The sequence below is a fragment of the Meriones unguiculatus genome, chromosome 9 (assembly GCF_030254825.1).
Source record: "Meriones unguiculatus strain TT.TT164.6M chromosome 9, Bangor_MerUng_6.1, whole genome shotgun sequence".
Taxonomy (NCBI): Eukaryota; Metazoa; Chordata; class Mammalia; order Rodentia; family Muridae; genus Meriones; species Meriones unguiculatus.
In genome coordinates, this window is record NC_083357.1 from 51,411,436 (window position 1) to 51,427,850 (window position 16,415).

The following is a 16,415-nucleotide window of genomic DNA, read 5'->3' on the forward strand; positions in this document are numbered from 1 at the left end:
AACATTAGGTGGAGACTGAAGAATCCTGCTGAAGAGGGGGAGAAAGGATTGTAAGAGCGAGGGGGGTCAAAGGCATGACAAGAAAACTGCAGAATCACAAGCCTGGGCCTCTAGGGGCTAACAGAAACTGAAGCATTAACCAGAAAGTATGCATGGGACTGACCTAGGCCCTCTGCACATAGTGGGATCAAGGGCTAGCTCTCTGACTCTGTTGCCGGTCTTTGGGACCCTTTCCACCTACTGGGCTGCCTGGTCTAGTCTCTACAGGAGAAGATGGCACCTAGTTTTTACTGCAACTTGACATGCCAAGGCTGGTTGATAGCCATGGAAGATCTCCTCTTTTCTGAACAGAAAGGGAGGAGAAGTAGATGGGGAGAGGGAAGATAGGATAAAGACTGGGAAAAGAGGAGGGAGGGGCAACTGGGGTCAAGGTGTAAGTTAATTAATTATCTAATTAATTAGTTAACTAATTAATTAAAGACTAATTCTAAACAATTCATTCTTTGAATGAAATAGTCCACCTCATAAAACTAAAGAATAGGATAATGGTTTCCAGAAGCTAGAAAAGTAGGGGAGTGAAGAATAGGATTGCTTTGTGAAAGGAATAAAATTTGTTACTTTGTTGCACTATAATATAACAATCGGTAATACTACATTGTATGTTTCAAAGTAGCTAGAAGAAGAAAAAAATTTTGGAGGTTTCAACACAATGTAACGGTAAATGTTTGAGGCGGTGGGTGTGTCCATCATCCGGTGTTGTGTAACCATCTCTTCCCAACTGAAATACTTCCTGCTGGAGGAAGGAAGGAAATTCACACAACTTACATGGCTCAGGAAGCTCAAAAAAACTACAAGTTTCACAGGGTCCCTCCATGAAGCTATATAACAGTAACAATTGCTAAGGAGAGGAGACACTGAGCAGCCTGCAAGGTAGGCAAGGAGCTACAGGGACGCATCTTCAGAGAGTCATCATCCATGCTGGCTGAGCTGCAGTGATACACCTGCCTTTGATTCACATGTGCTCCTGTAAGTAACCTCGGTAAACTCAACAGTTCACCCTGCTAGACTTGCATGGAATAGTCGTCTCCTTGGCCTGTAACTGGTGTCCTATCTAGAGGAAATGGACAGTTGTTCACATCTTCCCTGGAAGAGCCACACACTGCCTTATAACTATGTAACTATGTAACTATGAAATGAAAAGAAAATACTATGGTGATTTTTGAAGTCCTTACAAATGGGTGCTCGACAAGAGAACAACATGATGAAGAGCCATTACCACAGCTAGACCAAAAGGAACAAGTAGGGAATTGTGGAACTTTACCTGTTTGAAGAGTGTCGCCTAACAAAGGTTTCCTTGGGCAGACAGAATAACGGAGATGGAAAGGACAACAGACAAGAATAACAGACCAGAAGGGAGGCTGAGAAATACATTTCCCTGGCCTCGTCCTCACCTGACTTCCAGTCTGCCTCCAATTGACCAAACTCACCTGCAAGCCAGAGGTCAAAGGACTTAAAGTATCTCTGCAGATTGTCTCAGGGTACAGATTAAACACCAAGTGATGGGGAGATCTGGAAGAGCAGATGGGAAAGCTCCAGCCTGATTTCCAGCTTCATACAAAAAGAATGAAGGGAGAATGGGAGAGATTTAAAGAAAAAAAAAACTGGCAGGGATGAAGGACGGTGGTAAGAAAAGGATTTTACCCAAGGTTGAAGCTTTGGAGTCAAGAGGGCTGTATGTCAAGAGGCAAACGGGAACGTCTCCAGGAGTTTCCAAGCAAATTTATTCCAAATGAAATCTTTAAACACCTGCCTCCCTTTGCAATGTTTCAGTAAGTGTTCCCAATATGACCTGGATCCCAAGCACATGCTAAGGCTCTTCACCTACATAATTCCCAGCATGCCTTCTGTTTTCCACTTGAGGACCTCAACCCCAGTCCCTAAAGCCATGATGTCTCTTCACAGTTTAGGGGAGAAGCCAGCCACTGTGATGTTCTCCCCGGTGATGTAGCTGGCATCTGAGGAGCATAGGAAGGACACAAGTCCAGCACATTCTTCCGGCTCCCCTAACCTGAAGGAAAGAAAAGATGGGGTCACAGAATGCACTGATGAGCTCTGACCTGGGCTTCTGCAGTCCGGGAGGGGCACCTACCGTTCACTGGCCTCACTGGGAGGTGGTGGTGGCTGGTTCATACCTGCCCTCCTTCCCCCAACCCAGAACTCCAGAAAGGGGAAACAACCAGCAGAAATGAAGTCTTTTTTCATATCGGAGGATAGTTTTCCTTAGAAAGAGGCACAGAGCACCAACACCCTGACCTACCGCTGCAATCCAAAGACTTTATTCAGCTCAGGCAGCATGTTCGGCATTGTTTTTCCCTAGGGAAGAGATTTCAGACACAGTGTCAGGCCAAGGACTGGTGATATGGTGGGGTGGAAATAGCATCATGGCTGGCCCATGCCTCTGTGGAAGATAGGATGGACAACTAGCCTGATCAAAGAAAACAGAGACCCTCAAATTCATCTGCAAAAATGTAAGGGGTGACTGCCCAAAGACTGACCCCAGGATGGGGATCTTGCCGCACATCCAGGCTCTGCAAGCCTCCGTTCAGATGGAAGCATGACCCAAAAGGGACCAGAAAGTCTATGGAGAGAGGGTGAAGTAGGAGGGTGGGGATTGAAACCAGAAGGCGTGTGTCCCTCTCACCCGTAGGCTGAAGTCCGTCTTGATAATCCCTGGCGCTAGGCAGTTCACTCTGATGCCCTTTGGAGCCAGCTCCACAGCCAGAGACTTGCAGAGGCCCAACAGGGCTGTCTTGCTGGTATTGTAGACTCCCAGTTTCTGAGAAGCAAAGAAGGAGACAGAGTCAGGCCGATAGGAAGGGATGGTCCCAGGTCAAAGGCCGCTTCTTGGCTGCAGGCTACAGAGACGTGCCTGACTGCAAGGCCCGAGCACAGACTCTCGCCTTGTGCCTCCCTCCCCACCACCACAAAAGTTTTCAAGGGGTCAGTTTCTCGTCTATGTCATCAAGCTGCTGCCATGGGTATCCGAGCTTGACACAGTAGATGCTGCACTGTTCTTTTGAACAGTCCATGAGAAAACTGGAATTAGGAGATTCAGGGTCCCATCCTGACAGGAGTGCAAACTGACATCTCTTACAGGCAAATGGCAGATTCTTGCCCCTTAGGGGCAAAATGTAATAATATCTGACCTGAAGCATTCACAGTGCCATCCTGAAGGTACATAGTGTCTAATCTAGGATCAACCGTCAGCTCTATCACACCCCTGCTGTGTGGCCCTCACTCAGCTTGCCGGAGGGTAACCATACTCACCGGTACTGGTACATAAGCCACTGCGGAGGACACCAGAACAACAGAGCCTCCCCTTGAGGAGAAAGGGATGGGGAGTGATGTTAGAGATCCACAGGAAACTGAGCTTTCATGCTAAGAGAAAATCAGCTCAGGGTGCACGGTCAAAGGCACATACACAACTACCTAGAACTCTGAGACACGAGACATCTAAATTAATGGACGTGAAAGTCACTGTAACTCAAAAAGTACAGCCAGAGCGGTGTCCCTTCGACAGGGACCCTAAACTGAGGTAGCACATCCAGAAGACAAAACTCAAGTAATGTTCATGTTACAGGAACCTCTGTGGAAACGCCAGCCTTGACCACTCCTGTGTAGCCAAGACATACACAGAAGGACCAGGCCGTGTAGCAGGTCAGAGAGGGCGCTCATGGTGAGAAATGGGTGAGGCAGCTTGCTAAGGAGGGCAAGAATAAGGGAACGAGAGATAGGGCCCCAGACTGCTCTACTCTGGACCCTTTATCACTTCAGCTGTCACAAAAAAGCGAGGTCCCTAAATTCCCTGAGATGAAAGACATAATGACCCATGAGAGGTCCTTTGGGAATCTGGAAGGCCATCCTTGTTCTCACCCCAGGAAATGTTAATCACAATGTCACGTCCTTGAGAGAGACATCAGGTCCAAAAACAAAACTTGTCCCAAAAGATACACCTGTCATATCCACACCTCCAATACACCCACCTCCACGTGGGCCTCTACCCAAGTATTTCCTGTGCGTAAAAATTAGCAGACATGGCCCCTACCAATCGCCTCATGCACTTACCCCCTCTTCTCCATGTGGGGCAGCAACTGGCTTAGCAACAGAGCTGGGGACTTCACATTTACATCCAAGATCTGAAATCCAAACAATACAGAGAGTTTGGGCTGGGGAGACAAACACCATCGTCTGGGAGCCATAACGGGAAGGAGGCCCCATAAGTATGGTGGCAAGCCGAGACACTGAGTCCTGTGTGTGAGGGTTTGAGTCCTGTGTGTGAGGGTTGGAGTTCGTATGAGGGCACACGTGCTCCTGAGGTCTCAAGAGAATTGCCGTCGTCTGTGGCTCAAGGGCCTTCTCGTCGTCAGCTCCCAAGCAGCCTCCACCACTGCCTTCCAGAAGAAAGGCTGCGAAAGCATGGGGAAGCAAAGGAGACGAACTTGGTTACTAACGACTGACCAAAAGGAGGAGCGTGGATGAGAAAAAAGGAATCTGTGCTTGGCGCCTCGGTCTGCCTCAGGAAATGTTTACACCCAGGCTGGTGTTGCTCATTGGTGAATTTCTTGTTTGGGGTACTATTTGGTTAAGCATTTTTGTGGTGTTGGGTCTCAAACCCTGGTCATCTTTAAAAATAAATAACTAAAAGAACCGGAAAGGCCTGAACATGGTTGAAGGCAGAGGAACTGGAAGGCGGACCAAGAAGGCCATGGAACACGAGAGCCACAGAGAAAAAAGTGGGGCAAAGTCTACCAGGAGAAAATGGAGGGACGGCCAAGGGAGGAAGCCCCACTCAGATCCCAGGTCCATTCCCTGCTTCCCGGGACAGGACAGGGGCTCAGACGTGACTACTCATGGGTGGGCTCCTCAGGATAACAGGGAGGGGGGTCTGCAAAGGTGGCAGAAGCTCCCTGCATGCCCGGTGGCTTCCAGCTGGGATGGCAGAACTGTCCCTCTGAGGTCCTAGGGGGCAAGGATCACAGAAGCACCAATGAATCGGGTTGTGACAGCTTCATCAACCTGAGCCAGAGGGTCTCTACCATGGACAGACCCGAAAATCTTTTTCTTGCATCTCAATGAGCAGCGCAGGAGAGTAGACACAGAGGTGGCTAGAGCCTGGCAGAGGCTGGGCATGGCCAACACCTGTTGGATTGAATTCTGAGAAGTCTGACTCCGGTAAGCGCCATCTTCATGCATCAAAGCCAACGTCAATGCGGCTCAATAGGAACTCAGGCACGGATGCGCATGCATGCTCACAGGCGTGAGGACATATATACACCATATAGGGTGAGGAAGGCGCCCGGCTCACCTTGTCCCAGATCTGTTCGCTGGCTCCTAGGGTGCTTCCCACCAGCGGATTGACTCCTGCCACACACACCAGGAAGTCAACGCCCCCAGAGTGCTTCAGGGCCTGCAGGGGAAGCCATCAGGCAGGCAGGTGAAGGAACAGCGTGAGGAGTGGCAATGACCGAAGAAAAGCACTGCTTTGTTTTGAATCTTCCCCATGCGTTCACATGTTGAATTTGTGTCCCTAGCTATTGCACTAGGGAGGCTCTGCCTCTTCAGGAGGCAGGGCCTCGCTGGCAGAAGGTCACTGATGGCAGTCCTTTGAAGGTTACACCTGGCCTACAGTAGCTGCCCCATTTTCGGCTTCCAGGGCTACCGTGATGGGAACAGACATGGTCACATACTTCCACATCCAAGCCTTTCCCACCAGAAACCACAAACCAAAGTCAACCTGTATTTAAGTTACTTGTGCCAGCAACCGAAGCAGTGACTAAGTGGCCATCCTGGGGCTGTGCCAGGCCAGAGCCAGCATGGTTACATCAGGAGTGTATCCTGAAGTTCTTATTTCAGAGGCGAGTCTAATGGACGAGCAATACTGTCCATGTTGGACCAGGGCTACAACTGCTCAGACTTTATGGTGGAAACAGATCACTTGGGGCAAACATGGTCCCTGCGAGGGTCGAGGCAACCTCCTAAGTCATGCCCCAACCACTGGCCGTCTCTTTGTTTAGGCACAGCTGTTCCTTCCCATCAGGAAATCTTTCAGTCACACCTCACTCTCCTGAGAATGTGTGACTGGCCTCACTTACAGACCTAGAGACCCCAAATCCCTAGTGGCAGGGTTAGACCTGTGTCTTTGCCTCTGTCCCAGCCTGCAGCTCCTTACTGTGGTCACAAGGTGCTGGCGGTCCTCAGCATTCCCCACATGGCACACAGTGCCGGTCACACTCAGCCCCTCCCCCTGCAGCATGGCCACCGCTTGGTTCACGTTCTCTTGCTTCCGGCTGCTGATGACCACATGCGCGCCATCCTGGGCCAGACGCCGGGCGATGGCAAAGCCAATCCTGTGGGCAGAAGGGGAGATGGTGGTGACGGTTGCAGCTTTCTGTCTTGGTCCCAGGCAGACAGTGATAACTGTGTCAGTTGTTTGTTTGCCTGATGTTGTCCAACAGTGGCTTTTAGTCTTCAGTAGCAAGAGAAGTCTGTGAGTACCTAACACAGTCCACTCATTTCATTCTCACAGCTTCACGTATGGTAATTCCATTATATAGATGAAGACGTTTTTATAACGTTATTAAAAGGAACTTAGGAAAGTGATGTTCTGTCAGAAGAATTGTAGCGTTGATGGGTACAGGGTCTAAATTGTGGAGAACTGTAACTACTCAGCATGGTCGCTCTCTTTCCCAATCTCAGGAGGCTGGCATGGATTAGGCTCTCTCTAGGCCTTCCCTCTGGTCTGGAGAGTACGCTCTTCTCTAAGTCTCCTAACACTGAGGGGGTCTGAAGCCTCTTGACTGGTTCTAGTTAAGCAGCTATGCTCAAGGAAGAGAAAGAGGCATGTGCCTGGCGTCTTGTCGAAACTGTCTGGGTAGCTGAGAATTTTAAATGTATTTTATGTGTTATGAATACTAAGAATTAGGGGCACACAGAAAGACTTAGGACATCACAGGGATCTAGAAAGTCTAGATCTCTTGTTTTTCCTGGTGATTCTAAACAGTGATGTTAAGACCATAAACGATCAGGAGGATGGTGATCTCCCCGCTTTCTGATGATGGTAAGGATTCACTGTAAAGTGCATATCATTATGGGAGCCAGGGGACAACTGGAACTGGGGGTGGGGGGATGTGGGGACCGACAAGCCATTGCATAGACCACTGAGCTGGCACCATTCTTGGTACCATATGCAAGGGGTAGTCAATGAGACTTCTGAGTCCAAGGCACAATAGGTGTCAGGCTTCTCTCTGTTAGCAGAGGACTTAAAAGACAGTGGCCACATGGGCATGAAAGACAGGCAAGCAGATGTGCTGTTCTGATGGTAGAATTTTAATTATCTAGGGGTTGCCCTCTAACGACAGTGAGAGATCACATTCAGACTCTGCCCTGATTGTCCCAGAGCAGCTGGTTTTGTAACTACAAAACCAGATGTTTTAGGGAGAGATGTTTACACATAGAGTTAAAGGCCGGACCTGTGTCATGGGTGGGAGGAAAGGCCGGGATGTGTGAGATGAGGGCCTCCATGGGGACCACGGCGACGTCTCCTGGTAATGAGCCAGCCAGAGGCTTCCATCCACTCACCCATTGGTAGAGCCAGTGACCACTGCCACTTTATCAGCCAGGGTACGAGTCTCATTTGCCCTTCTGCTGAACATTCTTGCTGAGAGAGGACCTGATGAGCACAGACAGCCCCTCAAGGCCTGTGGCATAGACCTGAACATTGCGGCCATTGGCGAAAGGCCTGTGAAGATAATCATAATCGTGGGATACGTTAGGACTCTCCTGGGTCCTCTGTGAAGTCTCTGACGGGTGTGCCACCATCCTGCAAAGTACGAAACCCTTCATGTCCTTTCTATAAGCTAGGCTAAAGGCAGCCTTCCCCCACAGTGTACCAGCAACACAGCGTGCAGCCAGGCAGAGCGCTGGGCCCTGAGAGATACTTGCCTGACCCGTTTTCATACCACTAATAAAGAAAGTCACTTTCAATATGCTTCTTAAAATCACCTTTGGACTTCTTACACACATCCTTTATCTGAGCATTGAACTTTTCATGGGGGGGGCAGGCAGAACCCAGGAACTAACATATGATGGCTATGCTGGGCTATTTCCCAAGCCCTTAACCACTGAGCTCTTTTCCCTCAGCATCTTCAGTTTACCATTCCCTTACCTCTCACAATCCTCTCTTCCCTTGGGTTTCTTCCCAAAGCAACAGCAAGAGCCCCTTTGCCAGGGATAGAAACCTATCAGCACATCTGACAAGCAAGTTGCTTCCCTCAACACAGGACTCCCATACGACTCTACACAAAGCCTGGTCATGCACTCCTTTCCTGTTCTGACCTCTGTCACCAGGCCTCTTTCCTTACCTCCTCCTGACCCAAATTTACACTCCCACACTCCTCTGCCCAAAGAGCCCCTGCCATCTTGTCATTTTAACTGCATCAACAACGCTTCATCTCTGAAACTATCTCTCAGGCCATACCTTTCACCTCAAGTCCCACCCCTTAACGATTAATCTTCACTGTCAGTTTAATTGGATCAACTAGTGCCTCTGGCATTTGAGAGCTCACCTGTGGATATATCTATGAAGATCCTCCAGAGAGGATTACTAGCAGGGGGCTGCCCTGAATGAGAGCCTGGACTGAATAAACGGGAAAGAGAGGAGTGCCAACATTTGTGGTTCTGTTTCCTGATGATTCCACTGAGGACTTGTCTCACATTCCCTGCCAGGCTTCTCTGCCACTCTGAGCTACCCCTTCCTAAGCCATGAGCAAAAATAAATCCTTCCTCCAGTGCATGGCTCTCTCACAGATTTTGTCACAGCGTGGAGAAAATTGACGAATGTATTATTCCCTTGCCATATAAGAAGAAGAAACAATCATTCTCTAGCCTGGTTGTCCTGGAAAGCACACTTCAAGGCACGTACTTGTTTGGGAGGCAGGCTAGGGAAGCAGTGTTAAAATTGGAGTGGAGTAGACCAGATGGAAGAGAAAATAACCTAAGAAAAGCATATGACCATATACATGTAATAGATCTTAATGGTCTACTACAGTTCAGCTCTGCTGAGGAACGCTGAGCCACTGACTCAAATGTCAGCGGGAATCCAAGGAAACTGATGGCTTAGGCTGGGCGACTTTGGCAGTGCCTTCAGGACTTCGGGTTTTGTCATTGGAAGTTGACTTCCGGGAAACTTGTGAGTCCTGTGCAAAGCAGGAGAGGTCCCCATTATGGTGTCAGTCAGTGGCTGGAGCCCGTCCCCCGCGGTGAAGGCTTGGAGACACAACACAGGCTCTTGAGATACACAGCAACAGAAACAAGTTCCAACCCCAAGAAATGTGTCATGTATCAATCTAAGGATTATAATAGCTGAAGACGGAGGGTAAATAAAGGGCCCTTGGGAGAAGTCAGGTGGAGCCTGAGGGCAGAGCAGCCTAAATTAGGAAATAGGGCTGAAGAGTTCTCCAGGCACAAAGTAAGGCAGGCCCCAAAAGAGGACATAGTAGAACAAACAGTTTGCGGGGGGAATGTGTGGAACACCATAGAATTTTTGGATTTTCTTAGGATGAAAGAAAGTTCCCAAAGATTTTTACAAATTGATAATTTTAATGTAAATTAAGGATGGCATACATATCCCCCTGGGCCCTGATAACTAAAAATTCTAACCATCCCTCACATGCCTAGTTTTCACCTTGATTTAATTCTTACTATACTTTCTGACTGGTCTTCCAGTAGGACCATGCAAAAACAATGACTTACTACAGAAAGCTAACCTAACCTTTCTCCGAAACAGAGTCATCTAAGTCTCTAGAACTAGCCAGGGTCGCATCCATCCTCAACGTAAAGGCTGTAAGCCACCAAGCATCTTTTATCAAAGTCTTTGAGTTTTAAAGAGTTTAATCTTGTTTGTCTCACAGAGTGTTAAGGAATAAGTTGTGTCATTTTACAAATCGTGTCACGACTTTACCCTCCAGGGCCTTAGGGTGTCACCATGCTTGGAGAGGAAGCCATTAAAGAGATGATCATGTTGAAACAGTATAGGATTGGATGCTGAAATATGACTGGCTTCCTTAGAAGAAGGGGAAGTTTAGTCACACCAAAAGGACAGGAGAGATAAAGACAGTCATAAAATGGCCTTCTGCAAGCCACGGAGACATGTCAGGAGAAGCTATGTCTGTGAGGACTTTGATTGTGGGTTCACAGGTGTTCTGTGGTCTAAGCCTCCAGGCCTTGTCACCAAGTCCTGGGAAACTAATGTAAGAAAGAAAGAAAAAAAAAAAAACTCAATGACTTTCTGTGATACCTCATATCCTCAACTTTCTTTCCACTAGAAGACTAGAAAAGGCACACGAAGAGTGTATGACATTCCAGAAAACAGCCCATAGAAAAACCAAAACCAAAACCAAACCCTGAGAGGTTGGAAATTCATTTCACTAGCAGAGTGCTTGCCACCAAATGCAGAGCCCTGGGTTCCCTCGCTAGCACAGCAGTGAAAAGAAACAAAAGAAATAAATCCACAGGCCTCGGATCCATAAATTTCTGGAGCACAAGGTGTCGATAAAGCAAATAAAGGAGATGGGCCCTCACCAGGGCAACAATAGAATCTGAAAGACAGCAGAGGTCCAGGCAAGAAAACAGCCATGCTTGCAGTTTTATGCTGTGTCCAACCTGCCAAGGTTTAACACATAGCAAATTATGTGTACCTATTTTTGGTCCAAAAAAAGTGTCATCATTCTATATCTACCCCTCTCAAAGAAAATGATGAAAGGGAGGGATGTAATATATAAGAGGAGAATAAAAAGACAAAAAGATAGAGGCTAGGGGTGCTGCTCAATGATGTAATGCTTTTCTAACAGATGAAAATATTAAAAAGAAGAAATTCAAAACAACATGGTTTAAAAAAAGAGGCTCATAAAAATTGTGAGAGGGAGCTGGACCAATGGCTCGGCTCTTAAAAACCCTTGGCTGTTCTACCACAGACCTGAGCTGGGTCCCGAGAACCCCGCGGAGCAGGACCTGGTGCCTTCTTCTGGCCTCTGAGGGCACCTGCACTCATACCCATGTCCAGGCACATGAGCACACATAAATAAAGTTTCAGACTTTTAAGGAATCATGAGAAAAATTTAAAAAGACAAGCAGGATTGCCTCACAAGAAGAACTCACAGTCTTAAATGCTTTCAAGGGGTGCAGGGATGAGCTAGGAGCCACAGTACATATTCTGAGGCAGGGGTCATAAGAAGGAGGAGTCTCCTAGATCATTGTCAAAACAGAACTTTTGGAGAAGAATCAAGTAAAATCCACTGTTAAGAAATGACCCTATGCGCCACGGAGCCCAACAGCCTGAGTCTGATCTCCAGTAGCCCGTACAGTGGAAGGAGAGCCCTGATCATCCGTGCAAGTGTGTGCACGCACACAAATAAGTGAGTATAAGAAAATAACTGAGTGAGCCCTTCTCCAGACAGAAGAAGGGCAGGACCAAAGCAACACACCAAAATGAAGTGACCTTTAAACTTGCCAAACAATTGACAGCAGTGAGGCAAAACGTTTTAATTCAATAAGTTAATAAAAGATAAATACAGTCAGGCAGTCATGGCCCACACCTTTAATCCCAGCACTCAGGAGGCAGAGGCAGGCAGCTCTCTGAGTTTGAGGCCAGCCTGGTCTTCAGGGCGAGTTCCAGGATAGCGAGGGCTTCAGAGATACCCTGTCTTGAAAAACAAAACAAATAAAATAAAATATAAATACTAGCAAAACCATGCAAAAAGAATGGGAAAATTAAAATAAAAGCAGAAATTAAAGTCTGAAACAGGTAGTTACGGTGACACAGTCCTGAAATGTCAGAACATTGGGGGCCTGAGGCAGATTGTAAGTTTCAGGCCAGCCTGGGCTACTTGGTGATATTTTTGATCCCTGCGTCCCCCCTCACACACACACACCCCAAAAAAAAAGAGGTGGAAAAGGAGGAGGCAGCAACATCTGCTACTTTCAAATGCCATGCTATTGCTCAGAGACATGGCTGATTCTAGAGGAAAAATAGAAAATGAGCTTGGGCTGCCTTGCAGTGCCGGAATATTAATGACCACTGAAATAAATAAATAAAAGCAAACAAATCAGTAAAGCAAAGAAACACATCTTTGGAAAAGAAAACCAAAAGGATGGGGATACAGTGAAGGGCACAGGGGACTAGCTGTAAGAGCTGCAGACAGTCAAAACTTTCGCAACCTAAGCAACGGAGGAAAGGCCAACGTGGTGGACTTTAACTGTAAGAACACGTAAATGTCTGTGTGTGAGTGCTAATACCCCGGAATTGTCTGGGTCAGTAACGGTGGGACTCTCTTTGTTAAAAAAAAAAAAAAAAATTAAAAGGCTTGGTGGTGCGCACCTATAATCCCAGCACTCAGGGAGATCTTGAGCTCAAGGCCATCTCCCACTCTACAGCAAGCTCGAGGCCAGCCTATGCCACATGAGATCCTGTCTCAGTAGGAGGGTGGGTGGGGTGATAGGTGCGGAGATCAGTAAAATGGGAACAAAACTCACAGTTGGCTGCAGTGTCGGCTTCAGCTCTTAGCTTTGCTGTTTGATATGAGACCGACTGCAGGCAGCGAGGTGGACGCAGACAGACTCGGATTTACCTTCCCTAGCCTTCTACACATCTATTACTCTCACAAAATGGATAGGGTTTTTTTTTTTTTCCTGACCTCAGAAAACTCTCAAAGGCAATTTCTTGAAAGTTGATAGTAGAATTTGGCAGTGATTATTAAAGCTGTGGAAAGTCAGCTCCGTGACTGAACTTGTGCAATTTTAAATTAGCTGTGAGGAAAGACACTCCTGTTAGAAATGGGGAGGGGGGTCCCCCCAAAAAATGACCACACAAGCCTTAGTGTTTCTGCTAGGCAAAAGGCCTCACTTCCGAAGGGCTGCACGGGAGGGGCTTTGGGCTGCCCTGAGTGGTCAGCACCAGGCCCTACATGCTTAATGGCCGATGAAGAAGGCACAAGAAATTACAACTTCCAAAAACAGGGAGCAACCATGAAGGCGCATCAGTTTCAAGAAGCGCTGGTTCTGGAGGAACTTGAATTTCCTCCTAGCGGCTTCTTTACAACTTTTTAATGGAGTTCTGTCTTATTTAACCCTTTACATTTCCCACACTTCTTCGTAAGTTGAAGTATTGTTAACTTGTCCTACCCTTTTGCAGTGGGACCGTAACAGCTTTGGAGGATTCCCGAGAGATCCCAAAAGACTCTTCCAGGCCCACGTGGAGCCTTCGTGTGCTGTATCCTAGCCCTCTGGTACCCTCCAACCCCAGCCCATGGCCTGGCCGGAGCAAGGTCCGCGCCTCTGTGAAGGGAGCTGCTCAGAGCACTAGTGTCTCTAGAGTAGCTGATAGAACCACAGCAGGGAATCGAGATTTCATATTTATCCCCAGGTACAAAGGAAAGTTGATTATTCACTCCTCTAACAAAAACAAGCGCAGGCCTTCACGGTCTCGCACTTCCGCTGGTGCGCAGCGCAGTCACTGACCCCTTGACCCCCTGAAAGCCAGCTCTCCCCCTTTCAGCACAACACACAGAGACAGATGTGTGTGTCCTAGAGGCCTTTCACCTCCCTAAACTCTACAGCTCTCCACTCCGGGCGGGGGGCGGTGCTCCTGGAAGAATGTGACATGCCTACCTAGGGCCAGCGGACTCGGCGGATCCCTGGAGAGATGGGTGTCTGTGGCTGCAGCAGTCACAAAGCTAGCCCTGTCACAAGCCCCCGCCTTTATAGAGGTCTACCCCCATCCTCTCGCTTCTCTGTCACCGCCCTTAAACTCACCCTGCTTTTTCCCATAACACTCCCAAACCCGTCTGATGACACATGACATGTGTCTGCAGTCTGATGCGTCCTTAGACCTATCTGTAGTATCTCAGTGTAACTTCCTGAGGCATACCCCACCTACGGCCCCGGCAAGGCTCCTCACATCTAAGGAGCCTGAAGAACACCACTTTATTCCTAGAGTACGGAGAAAATGACGATGGTAAGAGAGAGGACCCAGAGAGCGGAGTTAGGCTGTGTCAGTGCAGATCTGCTACATAAATGCATATCCACATAATAAATATATCTGTGTGCAAATAGTCATCTTACATACATGAATGTATGCCACACAGACATAGATATCCAAGTGCCTCCTGTGGCCAGGAACACCTGAAGGAAGCTGTCACAGAATGAACCCCTGAAGAGCCGTGGCCACTGGGAAACAGTTCAGCAGATTTTCATCAAACTCACCGCGGTCTAGATTTTTTTTTTTTTTAATCAGATCCACTCCGTTCTACCCCCCAGCTTGACTCCTCCAGAGCAATGCTTGTCACGAAGCATCAGCTGTTTCTGCCAGCGGCACACTCCTCCTGGCACCTGTAAACACAGCTCATTCTCTGCGGGCTCCCTAAGACCCCAGGCGCTGTTGTGCAACGTTTGGGTGCTTGGGAAACATTTGCAGATTGAAAGGCTGTCACTTCAAGTGGGCTTTCGTGAGCTTCAGACTTGTGTTTATCTCTTCTTTGAAAGTGGTGTCATCCCTACATAACTCATAGAGCACGTCTATTGTGAAACATCGCAAACAGGAGCGACAGAGCTGGGTAGCGACAGAGCTGGGTAGCAAGGATGCTACACGCATTTGACGAGCCCTGACATTTCTTCCTATTTTCTCCAACTTCTGTTTAAAAACAGAAACAGAACAAAGCAAAAACCCAAAGCATTAGCACTCAAACAGAAGTTCTGGACCTTTTCTGTACCCAATTCTCTTCTCCCTTTCTTCCCAAGAGGGGCCGTCATCCGGAATTCACCTGCGTCCTCTTTGTCCATAGTTTTGCAACCCTACTCTGTATGCGCTAGTAATTATACAGAGCATATCTCTTGCTTCGATACTTTACCAAGAGTGATAGTATCATACTAAACATATAAAACTTCCCTGTTCTCTGCAATCTTATGACTTAGGCATTACACATAGCTTCTCTAGTTTATTCCTTTGTGCTGCTACAACTATTTCACGAATATAAAATTAACTTATTCTTTTCCCTGTTGCTGGACAATTAGGTTGTTTAAATTTTGATCAATTACAAAAAAAAAGTGTCACCACAATCATCCTGTGAACTTCTTTCACCAGATGCAAGCTTCTGCCCAGCGGTCACATCTGGAAGGAGGTAGTCAAATTCAAGGGCACATGGGTCACCAACTTTGTTTTCCAAAGCTTGAAGGAGCGTTTCTATTCCTCCCGTCATTGCTAGTGCTCGCTCTGATGGACTCTTTGTTTTTTTGTTTTTTTTTTCACTCTGGTAAATATGAAAAGGCACAGTACCTTATTTTACGTTTTCCTGGTGACCAGTAAGGCTGATCTTATGTGTTGGAGGACCATCCAGGCTTCCTCCCCTACGCACTGCCTGTTTATTCTCTGTGTTTATTGCATTGATCGACTGTCTCCCTATGGCTTAAAGGGAGCTTGCATACCCTGCGCGCTCTTTTGCTGTCGTCTTTGCTCATTTTACCTACTTCTTGCCATCCTTCGAGACCTCCCCTGGTTGCTGTCGTTCCATGAAGATTTTAGCACCTGGTTCATTATCTCTTTCTAGTGCTGTCTTCATTTTAACCTTTAACAACCTTAGCATCTGTCTTTGTTAGGGCTTCTATCGACACACCATGACCAAAGCAAGTTGGAGAGGAAAGGGTTCATTCTGCCTACACTTCCACAGCACCGTTCATCATCAAAGAAAGTCAGGACAGGAACTCGGAAGGGCAGGACCCTGGAGGCAGAGCTGATGCAGAAGCCATGGAGGGTGCTGTTTGCTGGCTTGCTCTTCATGGCTTACCCACCCTGCTTTCTTAGAGAACCCAGGACCACCAGCCCAGGGATGGCACCACCCACCATGGGCTGTGGCCTCTCCCATTGATCACTAATTAAGGAAATGCCCTACAGGCTTGCCGACAGCCTGATCTTATGGAGGCATTTTTTCCGTTTGCGGCTCCCTCCTCTTCTGATGACTCTAGCCTGTGTCAAGCTGACATAAAAGCAGCAAGTACAGCATCCATGACCGTGACCTCGGTCTCTTGACTTCCTCGCTTCTAATGGTTCTCTCTTTACCCTTCCCCACACCTCCTGCTTCCATGTGTGTACCTAAACCTTTCCTTTACCAATAAGAACAGTCCTTCTGTTATTTTAATGATCAACACCCCCTCCTTTGCTGTCTGTTTTCCAGACACGCCCTCCAGTAGCCTGAATTCAAGGGTTCTTCAAACCTACCAGAACCTGCTACCCCTTGCCCCACCTGCTCTCTCTATGCCTCACCTCACCCCTTCATTATCTAGCTTCGAATCCACACGTCACCCTGCAG

At 47.7% G+C, this 16,415-nt stretch overlaps 1 protein-coding gene across 1 annotated transcript; it reads right to left on the reverse strand.

Moving 5' to 3' along the window:
• Positions 1–1,809: 1,809 nt before the first annotated feature.
• On the reverse strand, positions 1,810–7,787 carry LOC110556537 (dehydrogenase/reductase SDR family member 2, mitochondrial-like). The gene is made up of 8 exons (XM_060391725.1): positions 7,639–7,787; positions 6,230–6,407; positions 5,366–5,467; positions 4,126–4,196; positions 3,328–3,379; positions 2,702–2,836; positions 2,318–2,373; positions 1,810–2,068 (listed from the first exon to the last, which is right to left on the reverse strand). The coding sequence occupies exons 1-8, from the start codon at positions 7,785–7,787 to the stop codon at positions 1,957–1,959; spliced, it is 855 nt and encodes a 284-aa protein (XP_060247708.1). The 3' UTR covers positions 1,810–1,956.
• Positions 7,788–16,415: the final 8,628 nt, after the last annotated feature.

Bases quoted from the DNA above. Each gene is read 5' to 3' on its own strand.
- LOC110556537 (XM_060391725.1), bottom strand. From the start codon at position 7,787: ATGGCCGCAATGTTCAGGTCTATGCCACAGGCCTTGAGGGGCTGTCTG. The intron at 6,408-7,638 runs GTGAGTGGATGG...TTCTGCCCACAG, and splicing joins GTCACTGGCTCTACCAATGG to GATTGGCTTTGCCATCGCCC. The intron at 3,380-4,125 runs GTAAGTGCATGA...TTTCTCCTCAAG, and splicing joins CCCCACATGGAGAAGAGGGG to GGGAGGCTCTGTTGTTCTGG.